At 43.2% G+C, this 16,464-nt stretch overlaps 1 protein-coding gene across 1 annotated transcript in view; it reads left to right on the top strand.

Moving 5' to 3' along the window:
- The window catches only part of MCHR2 (melanin concentrating hormone receptor 2), a 363,048-nt gene extending 346,934 nt beyond the window's left edge, over positions 1–16,114 (top strand). Inside the window, exon 6 of the mRNA XM_075864203.1 lies at positions 15,602–16,114. Coding sequence (XP_075720318.1) covers positions 15,602–15,926 — 325 coding nt within the window. The 3' untranslated portion in view covers positions 15,927–16,114. The remainder of the gene's footprint in view (positions 1–15,601) is intronic.
- Positions 16,115–16,464: the final 350 nt, after the last annotated feature.

The following is a 16,464-nucleotide window of genomic DNA, read 5'->3' as shown; positions in this document are numbered from 1 at the left end:
AAAATTCTACCTTTAGCTAAGGTGCTAACTAAGTATTTGACTGACAACAGGAATCTGATATGGATGATCTTGTAGTGCTTTGTTAATTGTGTATTTATTATCAGCTCAAATTCTGACTTCACCATTTGATTTCATAATAGGTGTAGCCCAGGTCGGGTGTGTGACTGAAATTAATGAACGTTGTTCCACTAAGCAATCAATTTATGCGTTTATATTTGCACGGATAGCAAATGGAACAGGTTGTGGTTTCATGCGTAGTGGTGCTACATTTGGATCTAATTTAAAAGATATTGGTGGTCCTGTGAATTTTTCAAAAACTTCTTCAAACACAAAAGACAAGTCTTTAATAACATCCTGCAGATAGTCCATTTTCACGTGGTGTATTCCCGTTAACTGAATACCTAGAGGTATAAACCATTCTACTCCTAGTAAACTTGCACGGTGGCCTTTAGTGATGATAATTCGCAGATTGCCTCTCTTTTCCATAGTAAACATTGACAAAACACACACCCATTGTTTCTACTTCCTGTTTATTATAATCTGTGAGTCTAACTTCACATGGATCTATAGGAGGATTATTTGTTGGCCATAATGTATAAAATGTTTCCTCAGAGATCAAGGAATATTGATATCCAGAATCCACCTCCATTTTGCCTTTTACTCCATTCAGTGTTACTTCAGTTTGCTGCTTATGTCCCTTTTTGTGATTTTGTATTATGTTGACAAATTCTGAGGCATATTCACTGTCATCTAATTCAGGAATATCACTTGATATATTAGCCTTATGGGCTGATTTGTGTGAGACGTTCTCTTTTACTTGTTTTGTGTCTTGGTATATTTTGTCCCTGGCGACACACTCTCTCTGTATATTCAAAAAATAAGAGAGTAAATGATTGGCACTACCTTCACTTGCGGCATCAGGATTACATGCTTGCTGGGACTTGTGGTACGATCACCATTAGTCGATGGTGCTCAGTGCTCGTAGAAGAAAGGCATAAGCAGATACACAGCACAAAGAAAAAAGACTGCATGGCACTCACCGCTTTTAATTCATTAAACAGAAGCAGGCATAACACGGGAGACACGCACAAGACAACTGGCCTAAGGGCGTTTCACATCCTCCAGACGCTTTCTCAAGGCCTGCTGGGATTGAGTTAAATTACCTAGTCGTACATCAGCAACAACTTACGTTCCTTGTAAGGGTATGTTCACACGGCCTATTTTCAGTCGTAATTCAGACGTTTTACGCCTCGAATTACGACTGAATAGACGGCTCCATTACGCCTGCAAACATCTTCCTGTTGCTTGCAATGGGTTTTACGATGCTCTGTTCAGACGAGGTGTAATTTTACGCGTCGCTGTCAAAAGATGGCGTGTAAAAAGACGCCCGCGTCAAAGAAGTGCATGTAACTTCATTGGATTTTTTGGAGCTGTTTTTCATTGACTCCATTGAAAACCGCTACAATAACGTCCGTAAAATACGCCGCGAAAAACGCGAGTACTTGCAAAAACTTCTGAAATTCAGGAGCTGTTTTCGCCTGAAAACAGTTCCGTAATTTCAGACGTAATTTGTTAAGACGTGTGAACATACCCTTACAGTGTACAAAAATACAAACATTTAAAGGTACATATTGATAAAACCACGTGTAAAGAATACTAACCGGAGTGGAAACAGTACGAAATTGTGAATCTATTTTAAAAAAGCAGAGAGATCATTTCTATCACTCAAACCCAAAGGTTTGCCTCTGTTCTGATTATCCAATTGGCCTCACAGCGTAACAGTTTTATGTGTCTTTCACTACCATCAAATAGAGCGAACACACGCTGTACACCCGCAAAGGACATACATTTTGGGTCCCCCCCCATGTACTTCTCGAATATGATTTATTAATCTAGGAGATCCCTCTCCTGTGCCAATAGAATATATGTCCGTGTCTCCCGTGTTATGCCTGCCTTTGTTTACTGAATTAAAAGCACCTTTGGAAAGCGGTGAGTGCCGTGTAGTCTTTTTTTCTTTGTGCTGTGTATAAACTCTCTGTATGCGCCCGTGCCATTTACATTGGTGGCAGACAACATTTTTAAAATGGCATTGATCTTGTGTGTGATTTCCACCACAGTTGTAGCAATAACCCTTTTGCGGGCTTGATGTGCTGCTTTTTCCGGACTGTAAAGTAGCTTTGTGCCCTCTATTATGCAGCATATTTACCTTATGTACATTACCAGAAGATGTCTGTATTTCTCTTGAATGAAAAAATGGCGCCTCATAAGCCAGTGCCTCCTCTTGAGCTATGGCGAAGGTTAAGTTTGGCTTGGCTAGTAATTTCCACTGAAGCGCCTCACCTCTGACACCACACACAAGTCTGTCTCTTAATAGGGACTCTAAAATGTTGTTAAAATTGCAGTTTTCGGACAATTTGCGCAGTTCACCAATGTAAGTTGCAATACTTTCACCTGGAAGCTGATTCCTTTTATTATAATCGAAACACCTCACAGATTCAGATGGGGTAGGAATAAAATGATTTTTTTTAACACTGTAATGATCTCCTCAAAAGAATAGTCACTGGGTTTAGCAGGGGACACCAGATACAAATAACTAACTTTTTTTTAAAGGCTCCCAGTTACAGTGCCATCTAGTGACACTGGACAGACATAACAGTCAATACATTACAGTCACCTTACAAGGCTCACTTTCAGCTGAGCGTCATGTCGCATGATGCTCAAAGGTGCTACGGCTGGTTAGAAGACAGAGCTCTGATTACAGTCCTGCACCTGTGTATCCATTACATGACCAGGATGTTTTTTTTTATCCACTGGAAGTAAATTATGAAGATTCCTATTACATGACAGCAAGCAGAGGTCTTGAAAACTGTGAGGAATTGATAGAGGAAGTATATTGGAAAAACGTTAAGCATTTATTTTCTGAAAGCAGAATATCCCTTTAATTTCTAGTACACTATTCTGAACCAGAAAACTGTTATAATCTCGAATGCAATGCAATATCAGAGAAGAACCACACTTCATAACCAATATTTAATGCAGTATTGTAGCTACTACTCAAAATACTATGAAAAATACTCTATCCACAGATGCATCTGACAAGTATGCAAATCAATATTGATCATGTAACCTATATATGGTAACACCGTCATTTGAAGCACCCCCAATGCCACATGCTGTTCTTTCCCGTATTACTAAATGCTCTGTGGAAGACTGTGTGACTAGGCAATGATTGAATTAATTAGCAGAAATCATAGCCCTTGCCATCAGTTTGTGTATTGATGTGGAAGGATTGAGGTAGAAAAATAAAAAACGGTGATAGAAGTGTCACTGGATCATTATGTGGAATCATGCAAAGAGTGTTCAACATTTATCCCGTTGTTTTACAAAAATAAACTCTAAAAATAGAAACAAATTATAATATGTCACATAAAAGGGTACAAAATACTGCACAATGCAGATAATGATGTGAAAATGTGTGGCAGTTGTGACAAAGTAAACATGGTATATTATGAATGTTTTTAGCTATTTTGTCAGATTAATGTATAAACTGTATAAGCCCACTTGCCACTTCACGTTGATCTCTTTTAAGTGTCCCTACTTTATTAGGCGCATCATTACTGATACAATGTCATTGTCACTTTTTGGGTGTCTGTGGCTGTCACTGTTACTAGGGGTCTGTGGGTGTAATTGTTATTGGGTTATTTGTGGCTGTCACTGTTTTTGAGGTTCCTGTGGCAATTACTGTTATTAGGTATCCTGTGACTGATACTGTTATTGAGGGTACTGTCACTGTATCTGTGATGGGGGTCCTGTTGCTGTGACTGTTATAGAAATTCCAGGGGTCATCACTGTTATTGGGTAGTCCTGTAGTTCTCATTGTTATTTGGGGTCCTGTGGCAGGCTCTGGTTTAGGAGGTCCTCTGCTTATCATTGTTATTGGGGGTGTTACTACTATTGAGGACTCCTGTGGCTATTGTTGTTATTGGGCATCCTGTAGGTGTTAATATTATTGGGGGGTCCTGTGAAGGTCACTTTTATTGGTAGTTCTGTCACTGTAAGTGTTATTGGGGGGGTCCTGTGACTCAATGTTATGGGGGTCCTTTGATGTCTGATGGCATTGTTAATGAGGGCAGTTTGATGGCATAATTAGGCATTAAAATATAACTATTTAGGGGATATGCTGGTAGTACTATTAAAGAAGAGATATTAAAACGAAAAATAAGTGTATGCTGCAAGCATGTGTGCACTTTATTAGTACAGTTAACCCCATAACAGCATTTCAACCCCTTATTCACCATGATCAATACTGATCACGGTATGGACAAAGTGAGGGGGATTCCTTTAAGTTGGGATTGTTTTCGATGGGATTAAGGTCTGGAGACTGGCTAGGCCACTCCATGACCTTAATGTGCTTCTTTTTGAGCCACTCCTTTGTTGCCTTGGCTGTATGTTTCGGGTCATTGTCGTGCTGGAAGACCCAGCCACGAGGCATTTTTAATGTCCTGGTGGAGGGAAGGAGGTTGTCACTCAGACTTTGATGGTACATGGCTCCATCCATTCTCCCATTGATGCGGTGAAGTAGTACTGTGCCATTAGCAGAGAAACACCACCAAAACATAATGTTTCCACCTCCATGCTTGACAGTGGGGACGGTGTTCTTTGGGTCATAGGCAGCATTTCTCTTCCTCCAAACACGGCGAGTTGAGTTAATGCCAAAGAGCTCAATTTTAGTCTCATCTGACCACAGCACCTTCTCCCAATCACTCTCAGAATCATCCAGATGTTCATTTGCAAACTTTAGACGGGCCTGTACATGTGCCTTCTTGAGCAGGGGGACCTTGCGGGCACTGCAGGTTTTTAATCCATTACGGCGTAATGTGCTACCAATGGTTTTCTTGGTGACTGTGGTCCCAGCTGCCTTGAGATCATTAACAAGTTACCCCCGTGTAGTTTTCGGCTGAGCTCTCACATTCCTAAGGATCAAGGATACCCCACGAGGTGAGATTTTGCATGGAGCCCCAGATCGATGTCGATTGACAGTCATTTTGTATGTCCTCCATTTTCTTACTATTGCACCAACAGTTGTCTCCTTCTCACCCAGCGTCTTACTAAGGGTATGTGCACACACACTAATTACGTCCGTAATTGACGGACGTATTTCGGCCGCAAGTCCCGGACCGAACACACTGCAGGGGGCCGGGCTCCTAGCATCATAGTTATGTACGATGCTAGGAGTCCCTGCCTCTCTGCAGGACAACTGTCCCGTACTGTAATCATGTTTTCAGTACGGGACAATAGTTCCACGGAGAGGCAGGGACTCCTAGCATCGTACATAAGTATGATGCTAGGAGCCCGGCTCCCTGCACTGCGTTCGGTCCACTACTTGCGGCCGAAATACGTCCGTCAATTACGGACGTAATTAGTGTGTGTGCACATACCCTTATGGTTTTGTAGCCCATTCTAGCTTTGTGCAGGTCTATGATCTTGTCCCTGGCATCCTTAGAAAGCTCTTTGGTCTTGCCCATGTTGTAGAGGTTAGAGTCAGACTGATTAATTGAGTCTGTGGACAGGAGTCTTTTATACAGGTGACCATTTAAGACAGCTGTCTTTAATGCAGACACCAAGTTGATTTGGAGCGTGTAACTGGTCTGGCGGAGGCTGAACTCTTAGTGGTTGGTAGGGGATCAAATACTTATTTCTCTGTGCACAATGCAAATAAATATATATAATTTTGACTATGTGATTTTCAGTTTTTTTTTTAAATATAATCTATCTCTCACTGGTAAAATTAACCAAGCCTAAAAATTCTAGACTGTTCATGTCTTTGACAGTGGGCAAACTTACTAAATCAGCAAGGGATCAAATACTTATTTCCTTCACTGTATGTATATATATATATATATATATATATATATATATATATATATATATATATATATATATATATATATATATATATATATAAAATCAAAGGTGTACATAGCCTTTAAATAGCTATTGCTCTGCTTGCTGATTTGCTATTTGTTCAGCAACATTGCTTTGTCTCTATGATACAATGAATAAAGAACACTATTTCAATCACATTACGTTACTCGCCACCATCATCAGGGGTCACTACCTTATAATAAAGGCGCCATTACAAATAATAGACGGAAACAAAACCTTTTTATCTGACATCAATGGGAACATTAAGTTGACTTTTTGATGAAAACTGTAAACATACTGTAAACAGGAATTACTGCAATAAATGCAATAAAATGTTTATGGTATTTCATAACCTGCTCCTATACACTAAATACATTTTTCAACCTGGTATTTTTCTTAGTATTTCCAATTATTAAACTCGCAACTGCATAGTAGATAACAACTGTCCAGCTCATGTACCAGATGTGGTTAACATAAGACTTTTCAAGTACTTCATTGTTCCAAAACACCAATCGATATTTGTGATTTTTGTTTTTTAGTCCACAAAACCCAAATTGTGGCTGTAATCTATAGGTGACCTTTTCCATCCATTTGTTTTGCAGCATTGCTGAAAATTACTCCAATTTGCTCATTTTGATGCTTTTTATTCATTCTGTTTAAAGTGCAGTTAAATCCAAATGTGAAAATGCCACAAATACCATTGAAATAAAAGCTATAAATCACAATTGATTTACATGATCAGACTTTATGGTACACCTCTGTTTCAACAGACTTAGCTTTATAAAGCATTTATTGTAAAACAAATATGAAATATAGTAAAGACTAGATTGAAAGGAGTTGTTCAAAGTCAAAAACCATTGTAGCTTTAACTATTAAAAATCAGCATGGACATACAATATGTGAGAATGCGGAACTGAGACACATTTTAAGGCTAGATTCACATGAACGTGGGGAAACTCAGTCTAACAATGTTCTGTGCTGCCCTGCCAAGTAAGGAACCCCATTAGGCCCTGCCCGGAGGCGGAGCCTCATAAGCTTGCTGTCAGTGTATGACTGACAGCTCTACGTGGGTAGTGCAGTGTATTAGAATAACGATTAGGCCTTCAAGTCCCATAGTGGTATAAAAAAAAAAGTAATGACCCAAATTATAAAACTATAATGTTATTTTTCCAGTACCGTGAACACTGCAAAAAATAAAAATAAAAAACAATGCCAGAATCACTATTTTTTGGCCACCAACCCTCTCAAAACAGAATCAAAGGTGATCAAAAAGTCGCATCTACCCCAAAATAGTACCAATAAAAACTAAGACCTGTCCCGCAAAAAACAAGTCCTTACAGAGCTTTTTTTTTTTTTTTTTTAAATAAAAGTGATATTATTGTGCAAACGCTACAAAACATAAAAAAAACTATATTACATATGGTATCGTCGTAATCGTATCGACCCACAGAATAAAGTGAAAATGTCATTTATATCCCACGGTAAACACAAAAAAATAAAATAATAAAAACATTGTCAGAATTGCTGTTTTTTGGTCACCTTGCTTGCCAAAACATGGAACAAAACATGATCTAAAAATCGCAAAAAAATACAGATTATACCCTTGGTGAAAATTTCTGACTCTCAGAATATGGTGATGCAAAATGTGCAGAGTGTATTCCAAAGGCGGATAATCTTTGGATTATTATTTATTTACCCCATTATTATGCCCTCTTATTGTGCCCTGATGTACTCTGCCCAGCTTACATATTGTCACGGACACTGGGTTTGTGGACCCACTAGGCCGCTCTTCCGTAGTGGGGAGGCAGCTGACCAGGTCACAGTCTATGTGAAAGTAAGATGGTAGACAGTAATGCTTAGGTACCTGAAATAGTCCGGGCGGTGGCTGTGGCTTCAGCACGGATGGAGGCAGGTGCGGAAAGTGGCGCCAGACGTGGCGGGGCAGTATCCGATGAGCAGGAAGTCCCCATATGCCGAGTCAGCAGCGGGTACCTGAGATGAAGTCGACACTGGAAGAGGAACTCTGGGATGTTGACTGTACACGATGTGAAACAGAGTGGAAGTGGTGGACTCACTTGTGTGGTTATTATATGAAAACTCAGCCCATGGAAGAAGTTGTACCCAGTTATCGTGCTGTGAAGAGATGAAGTGGCGGAGATAATTTTCCATGATCTGGTTGATCCTCTCAACTTGCCCATTGGACTGGGGGTGATAGGCAGAGGAAAAGTCCAAACTCACATCCAGGAGTTTACAGAGGGCTCTCCAGAACTTGGAGGTAAACTGAACCCCCCGGTCGGACACAATGTGAAGAGGCAAGCCATGCAAGCGGAAGATGTGCTGAATGAAGAAACTTGCCAGTCGAGGAGCAGAGGGTAGGCCAGTCAGCGGGATAAAATGTGCCATCTTAGAGAACCGGTCCACCACCGCCCAGATGGTGTTGCATCCTGCTGAGAGAGGAAGGTCCGTGACCAAGTCCATAGCGATGTGCTGCCAGGGGGCACTGGGTACAGGCAGGGGTTGAAGCAGACCGGCAGGGGTTGAAGCAGGCCGGCAGGCTTGCTGTGAGCCACTTTGTTAGAGGCACACACCGTGCAAGCAGAGACAAAGTCCAGAACATCCTTAGGTAGCGTGGGCCACCAGAAGTGACGAGCGATCAGGTTTTGGGTCTTACGGACATCGGCGTGCCCAGCTAGTTTAGAACTGTGTCCCCAGCGGAGAATTCTTTTTCTGTCTGCCAACCGAACAAAAGTTCTCCCTGGAGGGATATTTCTAAGCTGCAGAGGATTGGCGGTGACAACGCAGGATGGGTCTATGATCGTCTGAAGGGACTCCACTGTGTCTTCCGTTTCAAATGATCTGGACAGGGCATCGGCCCTCACGTTCTTGTCAGCGGGACGGTAGTGGAGCAGAAATTGGAAACGGGTGAAGAACAGTGACCACCTGGCTTGACGAGGATTCAGTCTTTGAGCGGACTGAAGGTAAGTGAGATTCTTGTGGTCGGTGAAGATCAGGATGGGGTGAGCAGCGCCCTCCAGAAGATGTCTCCACTCCTCCAGGGCCAATTTGATAGCCAATAGCTCCCGATCTCCAATGGAATAATTGCGCTCAGCAGAGAAATACAGTCTTGAGTAGTAGCCACATACTACTGCCTTTCCTTTGGAGCTCCTCTGGAACAGAAGTGCACCTGCACCAACAGAGGAAGCGTCCACTTCCAGTGAGAACTGCCGAGATACGTCAGGGTGATGGAGGATCGACACTGAAGTGAAGGCTTTCTTGAGGCTAATAAATGCGGACTCTGCCTCCGGAGTCCACACCTTGGCATTCACACCCTTCTTGGTAAGGGTAGAGATGGGGGCCGTCAGAGAAGAAAAGTTCGGAATAAACTGACGGTAGAAATTGGCGAAACCCAGGAACCGCTGTATGGCCCTTAGGCCTTGAGGACGTGGCCATTCCAGGACAGACTTTAACTTCTCAGGGTCCATCTTAAGGCCTTGATCTGAGATGACATAGCCCAGGAAGGGCAGAGACCTCTTTTCAAAGGTGCATTTCTCTAACTTGGCATACAAGCGATTCTCTCTTAGTCGCAGAAGAATTTGACGAACATGCCTCCGATGGGTCATCAGATCTGGGGAGAAGATTAGAATATCATCGAGATAAACTACAACACACGTATAGAGGAGATCTCGGAAGATGTCATTAACGAACTCCTGAAATACTGCGGGAGCGTTACACAGTCCGAAGGGCATCACTCTGTATTTGTAGTGCCCATCGCGGGTGTTAAATGCCGTCTTCCATTCGTCACCCCGGCGAATCCGGATTAGATTATAGGCCCCCCGCAGATCTAGCTTGGAAAAAATTTTGGCTCCTTGTATGCGATCAAACAGCTCGGAAATGAGTGGCAACGGGTATTTGTTCTTGACTGTGATCTGATTGAGACCACGGTAGTCAATGTAGGGTCGGAGAGATCCATCTCTCTTTTTAACGAAGAAGAATCCTGCCCCGGCCGGGGAGGAAACCCCTCTCCAAGTTCTCCTTGATATAGGCTGACATCGATAAAGTCTCTGGCAAGGAGAGAGGATATACTCGTCCACGGGGAAGAGAATCATTGGGAACCAGTTCAATGGGACAGTCATAATTCCGATGTGGAGGCAACGTCTCAGCCTCTCGTTTGCAGAAGACATCCGCAAAACTGGCATACTGAGAAGGTAGATCGGAGAGTGACTGAGGCAGAGGGGGCACAACAGTACGGACTTGTGACAGGCAATGGCTTTGGCATCTGGAGCCCCATTGAAGAACTTCTCCAGAACTCCAGTCGAGTGTCGGGGCGTGTAGACGGAGCCATGGCAGACCCAGCAGGATAGGATTGATAGCCTTGGGTAGTACCAGGAAGGAGATCTGTTGTTGAGTGAAGAGCTCCGACCCGTAATGTCACCGGCTCAGTGATGAGCAAGATTGGATCAGGCAGCGGTAGACCATTCACAGAGGCAACTGCCAGGGGTTTCTCCAGACGGACTGTGGGTAGTTGAAAACGATCCACTAGATCTTGGTGGATAAAATTAGCAGCCTCTCCAGAGTCAAGATAGGCGGAGGAAGGATGTGAAGTCTGTCCGGTGACGATGGCCACAGGTATCGACAATTTGGAAGAGGTTTTAACGTTTGGAGACGTTCCACCTAGAGTTTCCTCTCCAACCAACCCTAGGTACTGGAGTTTCCCGGTTTCTGTGGGCATTGACGCACAAAATGACCCTTGAGGCCGCAATACATGCAAAGACCAGAGGAGCGTCTGCGCTGCTTCTCCTGTTCAGATAACCGGACTCTGTCTACCTGCATGGGTTCCTCAGGTAGCGCACTAGAAGTAGACAATAGTGGTCTCTGGGCAGGGGGTGCTGGTCTGTGGACCCGGCTCTCCTGACGAACCTCTTGAGAGCGCTCCCGGATTCTCATATCAACCCGGGTGGCTAACAGGATGAGGGCATCCAAGGTAGAAGGAAGGTCGCGGGCTGCCAGTTCGTCCTTGATGTGAGAGGACAGTCCCTGCCAGAAGGTCGCCACCAGTGCCTCATTGTTCCATGCCAGCTCGGCTGCTAGGGTACGGAAGAAGATCGCATACTCCCCTACTGTGGAGCCTTCTTGCTTGAGGGTCAACAGAGTGGCTGAGGCAGAGGATGTTCGACCCGGCTCCTCGAACACGGCACGAAAGGACTGCAGGAACAATGCTAGGTCCGAGGATACAGGTCCCTGTTGCTCCAAGATTGGGTTCGCCCATGCGAGGGCCTTGCCAGCGAGGAGGGAGATAATGAACGCTACTTTAGCCTCCTCGGAGGGGAAGAGATGAGGCCGTAGCCTAAAATGCACCGTGCATTGATTAAGAAATCCTCTGCATGCTCTGGGGTCACCGTCGTAGCGAGGAAGAGGCAGAGGAACTGAGGATCCGGAACAAACAGGGGGAGCAACAGGCAGTGGCACGGCAACAGCCTCTGGAGGAAGAACCGGGGGTGGAACAGCGAGTAGATCCAGGCGGACCAGAATAGAATTCACCGCCTCAAGGAGTTGATCCTGACGAATGCGTAGGTCATGCATCTCTGTCTGAATCTTCTGTACTGGGGTTTTGGGCTGGCCAGCGGGTTCCATGGCCTGAGCGTACTGTCACGGACACTGGGTTTGTGGACCCACTAGGCCGCTCCGCCGTAGCGGGGAGGCAGCTGACCAGGTCACAGTCTATGTGAAAGTAAGATGGCAGACAGTAATGCTTAGGTACCTGAAATAGTCTGGGCGGTGGCTGTGGCTTCAGCACGGATGGAGGCAGGTGCGGAAAGTGGCGCCAGACGTGGCGGGCAGTATCCGATGAGCAGATGGCACTTGACGTGGCAGATGGCACTTGACGTGGCAGATGACACTTGACGTGGCAGATGGCACTTGGCGTGGCAGATGACACTTGACGTGGCAGATGGCACTTGACGTGGCAGATGACACTTGACGTGGCAGATGGCACTTGACGTGGCAGATGGCACTTGAACACGGGTAGGTACAGGAACAATGCGGAATACAGGAACAGTAACAGGGCACGGGTAACAGCGGGAACGGGAGACACTAAGGGACCATTTGCGAGACAGACTGGGAAAGACTAACAACGCTCAGGAAAGGATCAGAAGGGCTGGGGCATTCTTATAGAGCAGGAAGTCATGTGGGTTAATGATCATTGTTTTCATGTGCGCGCGCTGGCCCTTTAAGAGCGGGCGCGAGCGTGCGCGCGCACCCTACGGGACCCGGCCGGACGGAGTGGAAGTGAGCGCTGGCCTCTCCTAGGAGGGAGACAGAGGCCAGCGCTCACAGATCCATGGCTGCAGGCGTCGGGAGGTGAGTGAACCCGACGGCCCGCGGCCATGGGCGCTACACATATGCCCCAACATTATAAACTGAAATACCGACGTGGAAATCGAATCAGAATTAGCGCCAAAAAATGTCCGAAACCGCCTCCCATTGATTTCAGCCGCTCACGGGAAGAAAGGGCGGCATGTTCATTCTTGCCGGTGTTCTGCCTCCGACCTCCAATTGAAATCAATGGGAGGCAGAAAAATCGATTCTCTCTGCGTTTTAATGTAATGTATTGTGTTGTCTTGTATTGTGTTGTCTTGTAATGTATTGTGTTGTATTGTGCTGTCTGTGTTTGCAGTGGAGAGGGGGGCCCATTAAATTACAGCCCCGCCTCCTCTCTCCACCGCAAACTGCACAATACATTACAAACTGTGGGTCGCGTCCCCTGGGGGGTCGAAGGAAGTCCTCCGGGGAGTCGCAAGTCACTCACCGAGGTCCCGATTCTATTCAATGCTGGAGCAAGCAGCTGACTGCTCCTAGCTCCAGCATTTACTGTGCTCTTAGCGGCTCGATGCAGGCAGGCGGGATGTAGCGCGATATGCTGCAAATTTACTTGCAATAAATTCTAACGAAAAAACACCTGTGGAGGCAAAATTCTCACTACACCACTTAAAATGCCTTAAAGGGTGCAGTTTCAAAAATTTATTGGGGGTTGGCTTTACTTGGGGGTTTGTTTTATTATTTGACCTCGGAGCCCTGCCATTGTCAGTCAATACTGTGAAAATCACCAAAATAGACCTCAAATGTGCATGTTGCTCTTCACTTCTAAGCCCTGTCATATGTCCAGGCAAATAATAAATGTCTTGAAGGCTGTAGTTTCCAAAATGGGGTCACTTCTTGTGGGCTTACACTGTACTCTGGTACCTTAGGGGTTTTGCAAATGCGACATGGCACCCAAAAACCAATCCAGCAAAATCTGCATGCCAAATAGCGCTCCTGCCTTTCTGAGCCCTGCCGTGTGTCCAAACAGCAGTTTATTACCACATGTGGGGTATTGCTGTACTCAGGAGAAATTGCTTTACAAATGTTGGGGTGCTTTTTCTCCATTATCCCTTGTGAAAATGATAAAAACGTCAACATTTTATTGGAAAAACTGTTGATATTCATTGTCACTATACCCCTAAATAGATTCTTATGGGGGTGTAGTTTCCCAAATGGGGGTCACTTTTCGAGGGTTTCTACTATTTTGGCCCCGTAGGGAAATGCAAATGCAACATGGCCTCTGCAAACCATTCTAGCTAAATTTAAAAGCCAAATGGTGCTCCTTCCCTTTTGAGCCGTGCTATGTGTCCAAACAGCCATTTATGACCACATATGGGGTATTGCCGTAGTCAGGAAAAATTGCTTTTCAAATATTGGGGTGCTTTTTCTCTTTTACTCCTTGAAAAAATTGAAAATGTCCACATTTTATCGGAAAAAATTCAGCTTTTTAATTTCACAGCCTAATTTCACTAAATTCTGCAAAAAAAACCTGTGGGGTCAAAATGCTCACTATAACCTTCAATAAATTCCTTCAGGAGTGTAGTTTCCCAAATGGGGTCACTTTTGGGGGGTTTCCAAAACCATTCCAGCAAAACTTGAGCTGAAAAAGCCAAATGGCGCTCCTTCCCTTCTGAGCTCTGCCGTGTGTCCAAACAGCAGCTTATTACCACATATGGGTATTTCTGTAACCACGAGAAATTGGTTTTCAAATGTTGGGGTGCTTTTTCTCCTTTTTGCCTTGTAATAATTGAAAATATTTACGTTTTATTGGAAAAAAAAATGATTTTTATTTTCATAATCTCATTCCACTAAACTCAGCAAAAAACCTGTGGAGTCAAAATGCTCACTATACCCCTTGATACATTCCTTGAGGGGTGTAGTTTGCCAACTGGTGTCTTTTTTGGGGTGTTTCCGTGGTTTTGGTACCACAAGCCCTCTTCAAACCTGACATGGTGCCTAAAATATATTCTAATAAAAAAGGAGGCCCCGAAATCCACTAGGTGCTCCTTTGCTTCTGTGGTCTGTGTTTCAGTCCATTAGCACACTAGGGCCACATGTGGGATATTTCTAAAAACTGCAGAATCTGGGCAATAAATATTGAGTTGTGTTTCTCTGATAAAATCTTCTGTGGTACAGAATATATTAAAACAGACTTTTTGCAAAAAAAAATTTAATTTGTAAATTTCACCTCCACATTGCTTTAATTCCAGTGAAACGCCTAAAGGGTTAAGAAACCTTCTAAATGCTGCTTTGAATATGTTGAGGGGTGCAGTTTTTAAAATGGGGTAACATATAGGGGGTTTATAATATATAGAAGCCTCAAAGCCACTTCAGAACTGAACTTGTCCCTAATAAAAAGGTTTTAGAAATTTTCTGGAAAATGTGAGGAATTGTTGCTAAAGTTCTAAGCCTTGTAACGTCCTAGAAAAATAAAAGGACGTTCAAAAAATGATGCCAACATAAAGTAGACATATGGGAAATGTTAACTAGTAACTATTTTGTGTGGTATTACTATCTGTCTTACAAGCAGAAACATTTAAATTTAGAAAAATGCTAATTTTTGCAAATATTCTGTTTTTTTTTACAAATAAACTCTGAATATTTCGACCAAATTTTTTCACTAACTTAAAGTACACTGTATTATGAGAAAACAGTCCCAGAATCGCTTGGAAAAATAAAAACATTCCAAAGGTATTACCATATAAATTGACACGTCAGATTTGAAAAATGGGGCTGTGTCCTAAACGTGCCAACTAGACTACGTCCTTAAGGGGTTAAAAGGTTTATCCCGTGACATAAAATTGATGGTCTATCTTCAGGGTAAGCCATCAATATCTGATTGGTGGGGGTCCATCTCCCAGCACCATGCCGATCAGCTGTTTGAAGAGGCCGTGATACTACGGCAATTGATGCTTTCCCTTCATCGCTTACCCAGCTCAATGCACAAAGCTGTCACATTCGTGTTACAGCTACCACCTTTCACTCGAATGGAAAATTTACTAGATAACCCCTTTAATAAAGAAACATTGAAATTAATACCAGCCGAGATCCACAAAAAAATGGTTTTGTAAAAAGCAGAGGCGTAACTTGAAACTCTTGGACCCCAATATAAAAATTTTGTAACAGGTCCCCCACCTACCATATGCCATTTATAATACTGGTGTCTTCTGTGGCAAAGGTACAAGCTCAAGTTCCAGGACCTAGGTACAACTGCTACTTCTGCACCCCTATTGCTACATGCCTGGTTGAAAGAACATGATGTTATCTTATATGATCGTTTGTCATATTGTAATTTGCTTTTTTTTTTCTTCTTCTTCAGCTACAATAACAGCTTACCCAGGCAAAGAGTCCTACGACTGACCAAGATGGTGCTCGTATTGGTGGGAGTTTTCATTGTCAGCGCAGCCCCCTACCATGTGATTCAGATTGTAAACCTTCAGATTTCTCAACCCACAATAATTTTTTACGTGAGCTACTATTGCTCTATCTGCCTCAGCTATGCCAGCAGCGGTATTAATCCTTTCCTGTATGTACTTCTTAGTGGTAACTTCCGCAAAAGACTTTCTGAATGCACAAAAGCCAAAATGAAAATCTCAGAACGTGAGCTGAACAATTTTGATAATACTTTGAAATCAAGCTTTTAGGTGTTATTAGTAAATATCATTGTATTGAATGTATTTTTATTACTGTATGAATGTTTATTTATTAACTATGACTAAACTTCTACTGCAGGATTCTGCCCCTCAGAGGTCTTAGTTTATACTATTCTTACAGAGCACAATTTAGTACTTAAAAAACATAAAATAAATATTTTGGATGTAATAGAACTTAAAAGGTACAGTGAAGGAAATAAGTATTTGATCCCTTGCTGATTTTGTAAGTTTGCCCACTGTCAAAGACATGAGCAGTCTAGAATTTTTAGGCTAGGTTAATTTTACCAGTGAGAGATAGATTATATTTAAAAAACAACAGAAAATCACATTGTCAAAATTATATATATTTATTTGCATTGTGCACAGGGAAATAAGTATTTGATCCCTTTGGCAAACAAGACTTAATACTTGGTGGCAAAACCCTTGTTGGCAAGCACAGCAGTCAGACGTTTTTTGTAGTTGATGATGAGGTTTGCACACATGTTAGATGGAATTTTGGCCCACTGCTCTTTGCAGATCATCTGTAAAT

The sequence above is a fragment of the Rhinoderma darwinii genome, chromosome 4 (genome assembly GCF_050947455.1).
Source record: "Rhinoderma darwinii isolate aRhiDar2 chromosome 4, aRhiDar2.hap1, whole genome shotgun sequence".
NCBI classification, from domain to species: Eukaryota; Metazoa; Chordata; class Amphibia; order Anura; family Rhinodermatidae; genus Rhinoderma; species Rhinoderma darwinii.
This window is presented reverse-complemented; position numbering and strand designations above follow the sequence as displayed.